Source organism: Eumetopias jubatus, unplaced genomic scaffold (assembly GCF_037043125.1).
Source record: "Eumetopias jubatus isolate StellerSeaLion01/CBP00866 unplaced genomic scaffold, mEumJub1_p1.0 scaffold_4, whole genome shotgun sequence".
Classification (NCBI taxonomy): domain Eukaryota; kingdom Metazoa; phylum Chordata; class Mammalia; order Carnivora; family Otariidae; genus Eumetopias; species Eumetopias jubatus.
The window spans coordinates 107002445-107017314 of NW_028274810.1; the positions used below are offsets into that span (position 1 = coordinate 107002445).

Genomic DNA, 14870 nt, shown 5'->3' on the forward strand with positions numbered 1-14870 from the left:
CTGGACCCTGACCACTGGCAGGAGACATGTGACCACAGGGACGGGGTATTTTTGGCAGTGGGGGTGGGGCCTGCATGGTGAGCCCAGCACCATGCTGCTCTGGGACAGGCAGCTCGGACGCCCAGCTCCATTGCCCTGGCTGGCCACAGGGTCCCAGGTACGACACTGTTAGTCCCCCATTCCCACCCTAAGGAGTCCCAAAGTCAGACAGAGGGACCTCCCCAAGGGCCAGTGAGGAGGGCAAATTTCAGGGGTCCGGAAGGCACAGTGCTCTGGTCTCAAGGCATCTTCATCTCAGCACTGGCCTGGCCAGAGTGACCTCCCACCTCCCTGGGTGTAGTGGTAGCTGACCAAAGGCCAAAGAGCTCTTCCCATAGGAGGCCAAGACACTAGGGGCTCTCAAGCAGTTAGGGTCACCTCTGTTCACTGAGACGAGGCAGAAGCAGGGAGCTCTGCCAGCCGGGCAGGCCTGGGTGAGGGACAGAGACCTTGAGGATGGCCCTAGTGGTCCACCGGGAGTTAGGAGGCTCATTTCTGTTCTGTGACTTCCTGCCTAGGCAGGGGGCAGAGCCAGGCACTCCCTGCTGACCCCTGAGAGGGCTCTAGCCAGCACTAGTGTGACCTTGATGATCTCAGTGGAAGCCCAGAAGCCTGTCCCAGCCAAGGCTGGTGGAAGGTCATCAGCAAAGGTTGGTCACCTGCTGGACACTGTGGCCTCTCCATGACCTGCTGCCACCTGAGGCGTGCTGGGATAGACCAGGGCTGACCATCGCCCAGGTGAGCTGACTCCCAGTGAGTGACCCTTGAAATGGGCTTTGCTGTATAAAGTTTACCCTGGTGCCTGCAATTCTGGAGGAAGGTTGGAGAAGGCGGAGCTGGGGACCCAGTGGAACAGAAAAGGCTCAAAGAGGTGAAGAAAACCGCTTCTGGGGACAAAATTTTAAACAGGAGGAACCCCTATTTTTTAGTGTACGTCATTAATCTAAGCCATATTTGATTCTAGGAATGTAACAATGTATCATTACAAGTTTATTATTATTTGTAACAATGTATCATTACAAGATTCTAGGAATGTAACAATGTATCATTACAAGTTTATTATCATTACAAGTTTATTACAGTTTGGAAATAGGATAAGTGGGAGTTACAGGTTTTCTAACTTGGAGGAAGGGTCGGTTCTGACAGCCACTCAGCTTCCTTCAGGTTTCCCCGTTTCCTTTCTTTCAGGAAGCAGATGGAGTGCTGGCCCCCGAGCCAAGGAGGTGGGGGGCACCCCAGCGGTTGTATGCTGGCTGGCGCCCGGGACCTGGGTCCACGAAGACCCCGCCTGGCCTCAAGCTCTGCTGCTCAAGTCCTCTGCTGATCTGAAATGGAAAACTTCCAGTACAGCATCCAGCTGAGTGACCAGGACTGGGCTGAGTTTTCGGCTGCAACGGAGGAGTGTGGCCTCCTGCAGGCCAGCCTGGCCTCGGGGGATGAGCTCCTGTCCAGTGACATTGACCAAGGGGACAGCAGTGGCAGCGGTCCTCCTGGGCCTCCACCCCTTCCTGAGGGGCAGCCAGCTTCCAGGGGGAGGGGCTGGCTTGGCTTCAAGGAGGAGGACAAGGCAGCCACCCGGTCGCTGGTCAGCAGGTCTTGGCGTGGGCCTGTCTTGGCCCTGGGGGCCGATCAGCAGACGCCTAGCACGTCTGCACGGTCAGAAGCTTTGCTGTCCCTTAGATCTGACGCTGCCCCCCTAGGCCAGAGCTTGCCCCTTCTAGGGCCAGTGTCTTCCAGAGACAAGATGCAGAGGCTCCTGCAGGGGCCAGCCCCCCAGGGCCCTGCCCCTAGTCTGCCTGCTGAGCCTCCGCAGAGCTCTGAGTCTCCTGGCTGCAGCATAGCTCCGCAGAGCCCCCCTGGAAGCCCTGGAGCCCCGCCACGCAGCCCTAGACAAAAGAAGAGGCGTGCTGCTGGAGCCAAGGGGGGTGGGTGCTTGAGTACCCCAGGCTCTGCTCCCACCCAGCAGGGTTCCCTGCTGCTTGCTGAGGTCAGGCCCAAGGAGGGCCTTGGCCTGGCTGGGTCCAGGGGGAAGGGTCTCTCAGCTGGGACAGCAGAGCAGACAGCAGGAACCGGGCAGGATGCACTGTGTCCAGAGTCTGCAGGAGCCCCTGCGCAGGTAACCAGGCAAGGAATAGATCCGGATCTGTCTACACCTGTCCCTGCGACCAAGGAAGGTACAAACCTACTCAGCATGACCCCCGGAGCTGAGCTACACACTGTGTCCACACCTGCCCAGGAGACTCATCCAGATATCTCAATGGCTAAGTCAGATGCGGCTCTGTCTACACCTGCCTCCAAGTCTAAACTGGACACAGACCTGCCTATGCTAGGCCCAGTGGTTAAGCAGGAGGTGGATTTATCTACACTTGTTCTGCCTCACCTTGTTTCCAAGGCCCAATCTGACGTGGGTGTGTCTACACCTGCTCCCATTCCCCAGGCAGGGCCTGACATGGTGAAGGTGGAGGTTGCCCCAACGGCCAAGCCATGTTTGAGCCCTATTGTGTCTCCAGGAGGACACCGAGAGAAGCCCAGAGAGGAGCCTTCAGCAGGTGCCGCTGGCCATCACTCAGGGGAGCCCCCACTAGGCCCCGTCCAAGCACCCAGGAAGAAGAAAGTGCGATTTTCCATGGCTGTGCCCAGCCCTGAGGAGCCAGGTTCAGGAGAGACCTCAGGCCCACCTTCACCAGCCACAGCCCGGCCCTCATCCCCCAGGACAGCAGTGGGGGGCCGAGGGGGGCCTGGAGGCTGGGACGCCATGGCAGTTGGGCCCCGGTCTCCCCGGCCTCGGATCCTCAAACACCTGCCTCTCCCTTCCCCCTCTGCTTCAGTGGGGCCCAGGTCCAGGAGCAGCTTTGCAGTGACCCTCCCAGAGGCCTATGAGTTCTTTTTTTGTGACACTATTGAGGAGGAAGATGAAGATGCTGAGGAGGGGGCAGAAGCTGACCAGGCCCTGGCCGAAGTACAGTGGCCAGACATGTGTGAATTCTTCTTCCAGGACCGTCAAGCCCAGAGGTCTGGGCACTGGGGGGGCCACTCTGTGGCCCAACCCCCACAGGCTGAGCCAGTGCCAACCCTTCCACCTGGAGACCCTGTGCCCATCTCCATCCCTGAGGCCTATGAACACTTCCTCGGGGAGGACTCGTCGGGGGGCGTGCTGGAGCTGGCTGCCCTTCTCCAGCTACAGGCCACGGAGCCCCCCGGCTTGGTCCCCTGGGACATGGGGCCTGGCACCCCACCAGAGCCTACCCCAGACACAGCGGAGCAGTGCAGTCTGGCAGTCAGGCAAGCAGGTGCGTGTCGCGTGGGCCCCATGGCTGTCCAGGTCCTGGGAACATACTGTCCAGGGAGTTCAGCCAGGAGGGCTGCTGGGGCGGGGCAGGCTAGGACCCCAAGCCATGAGCCAGTGGGGGGTGGTGCTTAGGGATGACCTGGGAAGGATGGACTAGCTCCTGGCCGTCGCGGGATATAGTCCAGGTGGGGCAGACTAGGCTAGACACCACAGCCACTCAGGGATTTGTCTGCACTGACCATCATTCTGTATCCAGGCCCAGATGACAGCAGTGACTTGCCGCCCCCCCGCGCCCCCCCCCGCCCCCGCCGCCTCTAGCATGGTAGACACTGGGACAGCTCCCACTCGGGCCTTGCTGCCTGCCAGGTCAGGCACGCAACAGACTTCATCTCACATTCTCCTTGGAAGATATTTTACAAACCAGGAAATGGTACCCCAGAGGCAACCCGCTCAAGTCAGCTTGACTCAACTATGCCACACAGTACCCTGGGTCTTGGGACAGAGGTGTCATCGGGAAGATGTGACTCACAGCATATCTGGGACAGATGAGTCTGAGTGGAGCTGCCAGAGCACAGAGCATGCTTCTCTCTCCTAGGGGAGCCCCGAGACCCTCTCACCTCATTTACCTTCAGCCAGAATGACATGTGCCTGGTGTTTGTGGCCTTTGCCACCTGGGCTGTGAGAACATTAGACCTGCATACCCCAGATGCCTGGAAAACAGGTTTGGGGGCCCTGGGGGAGGAGTGGGCTGGTACCCAGGAGGACCAGTAGTGTCCAGTCTCACCTGCTGGGCCAGCAGGGATGAGGGGTGCATGGGGAAGCACAGATTTCTCCCGTGACCTTGCCCCTCTCATTGCTGACCCACTCCGCGCCCTGCTGGCCTCCTCTTGCCCTTTGAGGGCCAGGCCATGTGGGTAGAAGGTGGTGACCAGGCCGGAATGGAGCCGGCACTCAGGAGGCTTTGTGTTTCTCTTGCAGTCTTGTTGGCCAACATTGGTACCTTGTCTGCCATCCACTACTTCCGCCAGCAGATGGGGCAGGGACGCCCCAGCCGCAGCCGCAGCCGCAGCCGCAGCCGCAGCCGCAGCCGCAGCCCCAGACGCAACCCCAGCTCTTAGAACCCGGGCTTGGTCCAGGAAGACACAGGACAAAGAAACGGCCACAGGTGCTGAGGACGAGGTGCTGCCCTCAGGTCTTGCCCTTTGACCCCCGTGTTCTGTGGAGTCTAGGGAGGAGCCAGTGTCCCTGGATTCCACCCAGAGGTCCGACCACTGACTAAGGCCAAGACTGTGCTTCCCACCTGGGAGGAGGGGGTTCTGGAAGGTGGCTAGGTAGGTGCTGAGCAAGGAGCTGGCTAGTAAGGCGGCCAGATCAGCTAAGAAAAACACAGGGTGCCAGTGAAACTTGAATTTCAGACATGCAGTATTTGAGATGTACTTATACCGAATTCTGTGTGGCTTATCTGAAATCAAATTTAACTGGGCGTCCTATATTTTATTGGGTTATCTAGTTACGGGAGAGAGGCAGGATAAGGGTCTGGAACCTAGAAGGTGTCAGGGCAGCAGGAAATCTGGGCAGGGGGCAAGAGTGAGGAGACTAGATGGCCTCCAGGCTGGAGGGGGTGTCCCAGGAACTCTCCGCCTTGTTGACAAGTGGGCTGGGCTAGTGAAAGCCTCTGAGGCCTCTGTGACCCTTAAGCCCCAAGGGCCTATGGCGAAGACCTGCTTGGCTCCTGCCTAAGACAGTGAGCAGGTACCTGTAGGGGCGTGTAGGAGGGTGGCTCCAGCAGCCCCTGCAGGGTGGGGGTCTGTAGGGCAGAAGCCGGAGCCCCTCCTCTGGGGAACCCTGGACGAGGTGCAGAGGTGGAATATGGTGGTGTCACATAAAGGGATTGGACATTTGGGATTGTCCCAAGGCTTTGAGGAGCCAGAGACGGGGCAGGAAGGTGGGTGGCAGAGCAGTGGAGGTCACCAGGCTGGGTGCCAGGTGGGCATGGGCACAGGGCCCCCAGGATGGGGGACTCCTGACTGCTGAGTGGAAAATGCATGGACACACAGCACAAATAAAGTCTTCTCTTTCTTTCTTGTTTAGTCTCGTAGTTTCTCCTGACCAGCCGCAGCCTACTGACATTCACCCAGAATACCCTTCTCTCTCTGCTCATGACGTCTCTCAGACTTCGCTGACCTCCCTGCCCTCTTGCTCTCTGACCCTCACTAACCTGACCTTCTTCCCACCTGCGCCGTTCTCCCACCGCCAGGTAAAGCCTGCATCGAGTGGCCTCCCTCACTCCTTCCCTGGAGGAAAGGGTGAAATTTGGTCCCTCTACGAGGCCTGCTCTGATCTGTGGTGCAGCCATGTCGTCAGGCCATCTTCAGTATGATGCTCTCCTCCCGGCCCCTCCAGAGCCCAGGGAAACTCAGAGTCCTGGAGAACCCTTCACCCTGCTGGGATCAGACACTGACTCAGCACTGGATGGGGTTCAGGTATCGGATGCCGGTCGGCCTGTGGCCCTACATAGAAAGACCAAGGCTCTGCTGCAAACCTCCACTCCAGGGTCCATGCTGGCGGGGGGTCCTGAGAACCGGTCACCCAGAGGCCATCAGATCCACTGGATGAGCCCCCCCCCAGCCTCAGGTCCTCCTCGGGGCCACCGCTTGTGGGAGGGAGATGAAGATTTGTCCCAGATGTTACCAGAGCTCTTGGGGGGATGGCCACCTGGTGAGGAGACAAAGACGCCTGTGCCTTCAGGAAGCAATACCCAGAGCTCCCCTCAGAAAGAGGCAAGGGCCCTCACTCACCTGAGGGGGGTGGCAGGGGGTCGGTTGAGACTTTCCTCGCTGGGGAGACCTGGGGACCCCAACCACAAGTCTGAGACCTGAGCCCTGGGGGAGGAGGCTTGGAGACCAGCCCACGAAGCTGCCAGACCCTATAGCCCTACCTTTTCCTCCTGGCTGTGGATCTTCCCTTCTGGCCTCTACCTGCCCCCACCCCCTCCCAGCACTGCTTCCTGTCTTTGGTCTCAGCTCGCCCTGTCTTCCTGTTTCCATCTCTCCTGCTCCCCCAGGGTCCCAGAGCCCCCACACTATTTCCACCCCTCCACAGAACCCCTTACCCGGCAGGGGTGGGGGCTGCTACTCACATGCGGAGGGGAGTCTGGGGGTGGTGGCCCCCGGCCCTTGATGGAGCCTCGGTGCCGCTGAGAGGCTCTGGGCTGCAGGGCTCCCTTCCTGGAGAGCAAGTGGGGACTGGAGAGTCCAGAGCTGGGGTCAGCGGCAGGCACAGACACAGGGACCGAGGGGAATGGGCTCGAGGATTCAGGTCCAAGTGAGCTCTGCATTGCGCTGAGGAACTGCCAGGAAAGGGGTGGGGACCTGAGGCCCTGGACCAGAACCTCCAGGGAGCGGAGGGATGCCTGCCCCCAGAACCCCCTGGCCACTCCTCATGACCTGAGCAGACCCCAGGCTGTGGACACATCTAGCCCTTTCTGTCACCCACAGGGAACTGACCTCATCCAGGCCCTGGACGTCTGTGATCTTGTGGTAGGAGATAGCAGGTGGTGTGTAGGGATCAGCATAGAGTGGGGAGTGTGGGGTCTTCGGAGGGTGGTCTGGGGCCTCAGGGTCGTCCTCTAGTGTCTGTCTGCTCAGCTGCAGGCAAGAGGCAGAAGAGACAGGTCTCCTGGAGCTAGAGGGGGCCCGAGTCCTCCCTTCTCTGTGCAAGAAGGCCTCTAGGTGGCTCCAGGACCACCTGGGCCTGAGAGATGGAGGCCAGGGAGGTGCAGGGTGGGAGGGAGAACTGGGGCAGTGTGCTGGGCCCACCTTGGTCAGGTCCAAGTACAACGAGGTGGCCAGGCTGGGCCCCTCACCCCGGGCCTTACTCCTGGGTGACCGGCTGATGCTGCTCCATCTCAGTTCTGCCCTCTGCCTGCTGACGCTGGTGCAGCCAGGGTGGGCCTGGTCCTGTGGGGACCAAAGACCTTTCAGAAGGTTCCCAAGGGCCCTCACCCACTCGGTCCTCTGAGGCTGCGCCCAGTTCCCTCCAGGTCCTGCCTGGGATGGGGTGCCATGGGGACCCAGGCAGGCTGCCCTCATGACCTCCTGCCCTTTTCTTCTGTTTGCCCCATCGCGAGCCCCTGATACTCACAGATACAGCCTGGGCAGGGCAGCGGGTGGTGGATGGCACCGAGGACTCTGGGACAGAGGGGCTGGTGTGGGTGGAGGGGGGTGCTGGGCACCCCGAGTCCCGGCTAGTTTGTCCATCTGAGGAGAGTGAGCCTCGGCGACCGCCCATGACCTGGACAGCAGGGGGCCGGGAGCGAGAGGAGGTGAGACAGAGAGCAGGGCCCCTCCCCGTAACCACCCCTGCCCTAGACCCACCCTTCTGCCCAGAACGTGAGATGTGGGGGCAGTATCTCGCCCTGTTGGCCCCTCACCTGTGCGGACACGCGTGGCCCTGCGAAACTCTCAGGGCCAGCCAGAGGGGCAGCTCTGTCCCTGGGCAAGATCGTCTGCAGACACAGGAGCCAGTGGCTGTAGTCCTCATAGGTGGCACACAGCACGCGGATAGTGTTGATGAGGCGGCCTAGCACACAGACACCGTGAGGGGGGCCTGGCAAGCAGAAAGGTCCCTGCAAGGCCCCACTGAAGAGCTGGGGCACCCACCAGGCTCATGCCCTCCCTCCCAAGCCAGGCCTCTGCCCACCTTCGATCAGGAAAGAACGGATCTGCTTCTCCTTCTCCTCCAGGTTGATGCAGATAGCGCTGAGTGGGAGCTCCCCCTGTGGGCGCAGTGATGGAAGATGGGGCCTGAGTCTGGGGGCAAAACCCTGTGCCTCTGCCTGGGCCCATACTTCTGCCTCACCCTCCAGAGTTGGGCTGGGCCTTCAGATGGCAGGCAGAGGGCAAGACAGGGGGCAAGACAGGGCTGAGGCTGACATCCATGAGGGGGGCCGGCGCTCCCTGTCGGTCCTGAGGGATCTCTTTACCCCTGGGCTCTTGGGTGGGGCCTTCATCAGCCAATGGCAGGCACAGACGGATACCTCTGGGGACCGGTCCACTGGGTCACCTACTAAGACTGGGGGTAGGTTGGCAAGGAATTATGGGGAACACCCCTGCGTTTTTCTCAGTGACTGAGGGCCACGATCACCCCCAGAGTAGAAAGTTACTGTGCTGCACACAACAGACACACTCCAGCCCCAGAGGACCCTCCTACACACACACACACACACACACACACACACACACACACACACACACACACACACACACACGCCCCTCAGGCACCAGGAAAATGTCCACTCAGAGGTACAGGCCCAGCACAACAGTGTCTCCCAGGAGTGGTTCTGCCCCCATGCCACCTGCCCCAGGTGATGGTCCTGCTGATGGTGGAGGACCCTCTAGGATGATAAGGGATATTTATGCAGGGACCCCTCCTTGGCCACATCACAGCTGAGACCAGACTGACCAGGGCAGCCGGCCGGGTGGGTGGGGCCAGCACACTGTCTCAACAGGCCCCGAAATACAGGTTCCTCCTGCGCCGCTGCCCTCTCCCACCCCCACACACAGGGCGTTTCCCGGGCGGGTCCACAGTGCGGAGGGACCCACCTTAAAGCAAAGCCCCTCTGCTTCTTCGGAGAAGATAGCCAGGGATGTTGGGTACAGGACCAGGAGCCGGTCCCATTGCTCCTGTGAGGGGGTCAAAAGGCAGAGTGGGGGCTCCACCAGTGTGTGTGAGGGCCTGGCCCCCACTTGCCTCCTGAACCCCTCCCTCATCTCCTCACCCCTTGTGCCACCACCTCCTCACCCCTCCCCCATCTCGGCGCCTTCCCTCATCTCTTCCCACTTACCGTGTGCCTCCACATCCTCACCCCCGTGCCCCTATGTTCTCACCGCCCCCCACGTCCTCACCCCTCCATCTCCTCCCACCCACCCTGTGCCCCCATGTCCTCACTCCCATGGCCCCATCTCCTCTCACCCCTGGGTACCGCCTCCCCCCGCCCCCATGCACCTGTGAGGGCAGATGCTGCAGCTTGACCCTCGAGGCACAGACGGCGCTGCCCACCATTTGATGCCCTGATGCCTTCCGTAGCCGGGTCAGCCTGCGCTGCAGAGTCCAGGGCAGCTCGTCCTCAGGGGGGCCCTGGCGAAGGGGGGTCAGGGGCAGCGGAGGGTGTTGGCACAGAGGGGACAGGAAGGGGGTGTGGGGGTTCCCAGGACTGACCTGCGGGGGCGCTGAGTGGCAGTGCTGCAGCCCTCCCACGAGGGCTATCTGCTTTTCCAGGTGGTACAGCCAGAGGCCCAGCTCAGCCTGGCTGGGGCAGAGCACATGAAGGGGAGCAGGCAGCGGGCCTGGGGGTAGAGGGGTGGAGTGGGCTGGGCCTGCAGCCCACAGGAAAGGTCCCACTCAAGGGTTCCATGGGCACCCCAGGGCCTGGGACAGGAGGACCCTGTGGCACCATCTGGGACCATCGGCCACTAACAGGGCCTCATTCACAGCTCTGGAGGTCTCCTGGCCGCTGTCCTGCACCCCAGCTTGGCAAGTGCTCATCTGCCCACTGGAGGAAAAGCCAGGATCCCTCAGTGCACTCAGGGTCCCTCCAGGGTTCTGAAGCTCAGCCTGAGGCCAAGGCCACTGAGCAGCCCCAGCTGAGGCCCCTCCTGGGGGCCAGGTCCACTCATGCCCCCCACACACCTGTGATCTGGAAGGCATGCTCTCTGGACCCCTCAAGCGGGCAGACACTCAGCTCCATCAGTGGTAACAGCCCCTGCCAGAGCACACGGGGGAAGGGGAGGGCTGGGGGACCCCTAGTGAGGCATGGGTACCTACCTCCCAAGAGGCTGCTCTCTCCCTCTGCCCCTAGACTCCTCCCTTTGCCCATTTCCCGTCACCTGGAAGGTGAGTCCTTTGGAACCATGGGCCTGGAAGTAGAGGTAGGAGGGGAACAGCTCCAGATAGCAGTTGCTGATGTCCTGGGGGAGAGCAGGGCGGCTGATCTGAGGGGCTGGGGACCAGGCCCCAGGCTGGTACCCAAGCACCCCCGCCAACGCGGCCCAGCCTGGCCCCACCTGGCTATGCTGGAATCGTAGCTGGACCTTGGCATAGTGTACAACCTTGCCCAGATTCCTCACGGGCACCCTCCGCCGCCCCTTCTTGAACACACTCAGGAACGGCTGCTCTAGGTTTTCTCGCTGGCTCTCCAGGCCCCGGATGTCCTGTGGGGAGCAGAGCTTGGGGGGGGTGGCGCTGACCCGGGGCCAGCTGCCCCACCCATACACACACCCACAGTTACATAATACAAAGGTTAGGAACATGCACACACCATCACTCATAGGTACAGAACCCCAATACGCACTCACAGCCTCTTAATATGGAAATGGTGGCAGAATACACATGTCATAACATGACATGGTCTAGTGTAGAGGTGGCGAAGGCTGAACTCAATGGACATTCGACCCGTATTTTTGATATTTCCTAACCCGTGCGCCTGTGTTTTGATTATTCAGCCTCCCAAGACTTGTTGGTCAGAGGGGTTTTTGGGTGTCTGAGGCAGATGATGCTCAAAGCTCTCTCACGCCTCTAGTGCTGGCTACGTGTTTAATACCTGGCTTCACAGGGTGGGGGGGGGGTGTTTCCATGTTAATAGTCCCACTATGGCCCATTTCAAGCTACCAGCACGTCCGTTGATGGGGAGCCGGAAAGAGATGCATCACATCAGCCCTTGAGAGCCTGTGCCGACGGCGTCAGCACACTGCAGCAGGCCCCTAACCTCAGCCACAGAGAAGGCCAAGGTCTTGGCAATGGCCCGAAGGGTCCTCTTTGCCCATATCAGGCACAGGCTGCCTTGGGGCCTTTATACTTGTTATTCCCTCTGCCCACACCACTCAGTCCCATTCTCGTCGCACCATCAGCACGGGGCTCGGATGTCACCTTCTCCGTGAGGTCCTGTCTGGATGACCTAACACTGTAGCCTCACCTGACCCCTCTGCACACCTTTCTTCCTTCCTTTTTCTCCACACTAGCCACTTCTGGCTTACTGTATCTTTTACACACTTATCACCTGGCTCTGTCATGGAGGTGGGGCACCAAGAGAACAGGGTCTTTGTCTGTTTTGCCCACTGCTGCATCCCCAGAATTAGGCCAGGCCTGAGATGTGCTGGGGCTTCGATGCCTGTGTGCTGAGGGGAGGGAGTGTTGGGGCCCACAAACACTTAGTCAATCTTGCCACGCAGAGAACCCTCTCTAACTGGGGGCTCGATCATCAGATTGGATGTCAGATAGGGATGGGTACTGACCTGACACCCTGGCTAGAAGGGCTGAGGTCTAGGGGCTCAGGGGTGAGTTGGGGAGGGGCCATGCTCCATTTGGGTGCTGGCAGGGGCTGCCTTGAGGGCTGCTGAGCCCTGGCCAAGCTAAGCTGCCCCTTGGGCAAGCCCAGGAATGTGAGGCTTCCCTGCCTCTGGGTGGGGCCTCCTGTACCCACACCCAGTGTGGGGAACAACTCAGGGATGGGACCCATGAAAAATAGGCCATGAACAGGAAGGGCCATGTAGCTGTCCCTGTGGCCCAGGCTCAGCCTTAGGGCCTAGGGAGGAGTCAGCTCAGAGCCTTGGCAGGGCTGGCTCATTTGTAGGTGCCGAACCCACCACAGGGCAGGGCCTAAGAAGTGGCTCCTCCCCTGGCGCCCCCTCCCCTCCCAGGTTCAACAGGCCTGCTCCCCTCTCCTGCTACTATGTCTTGGCAGGTGAGGACCACCGGGGCCACCACATCTCATGCAATTCCACCAGGGTCACATGATGTGTCCTGGGCTTGGGCAGAGTTGAGGTCTGAGATGCAGTCACATGGAGGGACTCTCTCCCAGCCCAGCCAGACCCTGGGCAGAAGTGCCCTGTCCACCTCTCTGAGGCAGCATGGTTTCTCAAACCAGCACTTGCCTGCAGGGAGCCCTGGGACCTCAGAGGGCAGGAAAGGGGACAGGCCTGGGCTTCCCAGCCTGATGGGAACTGGTTGGAAAGGTGGGCTCTGGAAGCCCCCACCAGTTGCTAGGCCTCAAAGGAACAGTGTGAGAAGGGTGCAGGGTGGGACCCCCGACCCAGAGTGACAAATGTTCCTCCTTCTCTGGCCTGGGGTAAGATATTGGGGTGTCATTTCCCTCACATTCTGGGGCTTTTGCAGATAGCAGAGCCTCCCACCATACCCAATGCTATCCAGGTTAGGGAAGAGGGCTGGGTGTGTCTCCCCTCTCAGCTAACCCTTAGCCCCTCAGGAGCTGGGCAGGGTGAGAGGGGGTGGTATTTAGCTCAGAGGTAGCCTAGCATGTGGGAGCCATGTCCTTGCTGTGTGGCCTTGGTAGGGGGGAAATCACAGCAGGCTGCTGTGGAATGAGGCAGTGGTGGATGCCAAGACATCCCCCGGGAGAAACTGAGGCCTGGGCTGGCTCACTGTTCACCTGAAGCCCCTTACTCTCTCAGAGTGATGGCAGCCACAGCAACACAGCTCTATGTGCTTGGTCCACCTCGAATGTGCCTGGGCATGCTGTCCCGCACCCAAGTCCAGGGCGGGGGTGGGCACACACCCCAGGTATGGCTCTGAGTGGATAGCCTGGCCATGGTGCCCCCTCTGGTGTAGCAGAGACTCCTGGAGGCCCCGCCTGCGGCCCGCCCCTGCCGGTGCTCCCTCACCCCACTGACTCAGTGTCTCGCAGTTTCACTCTCCGCTCAGACTTTCGGCCAGATGAGCTCCCCAGGGCGGGGCAGTGTCTACTTCCTCACTTCGTGCTGGATCTGACTCCCACCCAGGCTGACAGGGGAAGACCCTGAGTTGAGTGAAGATAGGACAGGTACACACAGTCACACAGAGACCACCGCCACCGCGCCCCTGTGAGCTGGGACACGCCCACCCGCCTGCTCACCGTCCCAGGGATGTAGTAGAAGATCTTGTCAGCAGTGGCGTCCAGGTCAGGACCGGCCTCGGAGCCAAACAGGCCAGCCAGCTTCCTTGCGCCATCCTCTCTGGGGACAAGGGAAGGGGGGCTCACAGCCTGGCCCCTGAGGCAGACTGAGGGACACCCCTGTGACCTAGGGACAAAGGCTGGGCTCCCCACCCCCTCACCTATTTCCCTTCAGCGAAGGCTTTCTGGAGAAGGACGCCCGGAGCCTCCTAGGGGCCTGAGGGACGCAGTGGCTGTTCCCCATGGGCGGCGGTGGCGGCAGGCCCAAGTTGAACAGGTCGACAGGTCTGGGTCCCTCTGTACTGAGCCTCCTGTCCCGCCTCCCAGGCGGAGCTCTGGGAAGTCTTGCCCTATGCCTGAGGGCCGGACGAGGGTGGAGCCTTTCCGGGAGGGACCCGGCCCTCACCTGGGCCGAAGCGTTTCAGTTCTCTGACCTGGGTCCCCCACACATTCAGGCCAGGCTGGAGTTGCTGTGGGGTGGGGGTGGGGGGTGGGGAGGAGTCTTCTCCCCTGGGCCAGCCAAGAAAACCCATCTCAGCCTCCAATCTGTATGGGAGGAGCCTCAAAGCCCTGGTTTGTGAGTACTTGGCCGGCCCGCACTCGGGCTGGGGTTGCCTGGGGTCGCCTGTGGCTGGAGCTCTGTGAGCCTAGGGCTCCCCCCTCCCAATACCACCACTCCCCATGGAGAGCATACATCCTGTTTCCACCTAAATGCCACGGTCTCAGTCACCACTGACTGCAAGGGGGTATGTGCTCGCTCTCAGCTGCTAAAACAGGAGTTTATAACTTTGGGGAAGGGGAAGCCAGGACCCTCCCCCAACCTCTCCTGCTTCAACCCAAACCTCACCCCAGGCCAAGGTCCAAGAAGGAAGCCACAAACCTCCTGGGTGCACCCAGGACCATCATGGTGAGGTAGGGGTAGTACTGTGCACTCCCCTCTCTCCAGAGCCTGGGATGAGATGGGACCACGAGGGCCTCTCAGGACCAGGCTGACAGCGAACCACACTCCTGGTTGGGTGCTCATCCACGACATCACATCCCTGACCCACCTGGACGTGATGCTGCTGCCTCAAAGGCCCCAGATGCCAAAGCAGAGCCTCAGCCCAGCTGCACACCTGTCCCCAGGCCCTCCTGGTCACCCCAGATAAGACCCCAAAGGGTGGAGATGTACACTCAGCCTCAAGCCCACAGAGCCCAAGAAACATGTTTATTGTTCAAGTTGGCTCATATTGCTATCTGGGGTCTGTGGCACGCTTGTGCTCAGCTCAGTGCAGGATCGAGAAGAGACACCATGCCCAGGAGAAGGAAGCTTGCTTCATGTCCTTCTTGGGAGCGTGCCTGGCTGGGCAAGGTAGGGGTGGTGTGCAAAGCCCAGGCTGGAAGGGTCTGCACCTGCTCAGAAAACCCTCACCCCACTAACCCTGGCCTGCTGCTCTGTACCTGCCCCCTCGGTCCCTCCAGGTCTACAGAGTCTGAGTTCGTCTCTGACCCATGCGCAATGCAAGTGTCCACCCCCATCGCTCCTTGGTGCCCCCAGTGGAGCAGGAGGACACCTGGGAAGGCAGCTTGGTCCCAGAGACACAGGACACTTCAAGG

General features: G+C 60.6%; 2 protein-coding genes across 6 annotated transcripts; one reads left to right on the top strand and one right to left on the bottom strand.

The window, feature by feature from the left end:
• The first annotated feature begins 1146 nt into the window (after nt 1–1146).
• PERM1 (PPARGC1 and ESRR induced regulator, muscle 1) lies at nt 1147–5322 on the top strand. Its single transcript, XM_028108287.2, has 3 exons — nt 1147–3329; nt 3924–4049; nt 4307–5322. Exons 1-3 carry the CDS (start codon nt 1370–1372, stop codon nt 4444–4446), a joined length of 2226 nt encoding a protein of 741 aa, XP_027964088.1. The 5' UTR covers nt 1147–1369; the 3' UTR covers nt 4447–5322.
• Nucleotides 4373–13536, bottom strand: PLEKHN1 (pleckstrin homology domain containing N1). Of its 5 annotated transcripts, XM_028108502.2 has the most exons (16): nt 13436–13536; nt 13236–13335; nt 10393–10539; nt 10216–10296; nt 10019–10091; nt 9548–9675; nt 9335–9466; nt 8932–9012; nt 8030–8105; nt 7761–7909; nt 7472–7621; nt 7147–7287; nt 6835–6975; nt 6468–6677; nt 6127–6175; nt 5842–6043 (listed from the first exon to the last, which is right to left on the bottom strand). In XM_028108502.2, the coding sequence occupies exons 1-16, from the start codon at nt 13516–13518 to the stop codon at nt 5928–5930; spliced, it is 1857 nt and encodes a 618-aa protein (XP_027964303.1). In that variant the 5' UTR covers nt 13519–13536; the 3' UTR covers nt 5842–5927. The 5 variants fall into 5 exon arrangements, with proteins under 5 accessions (XP_087878803.1, XP_027964302.2, XP_027964300.2 ...); XM_088022677.1 differs by lacking the exon at nt 6127–6175 and having other exon boundaries at nt 4373–6043; nt 10216–10245; XM_028108501.2 differs by lacking the exon at nt 6127–6175 and having other exon boundaries at nt 4373–6043; nt 9389–9466.
• Between the last annotated feature and the right edge of the window lie 1334 nt (nt 13537–14870).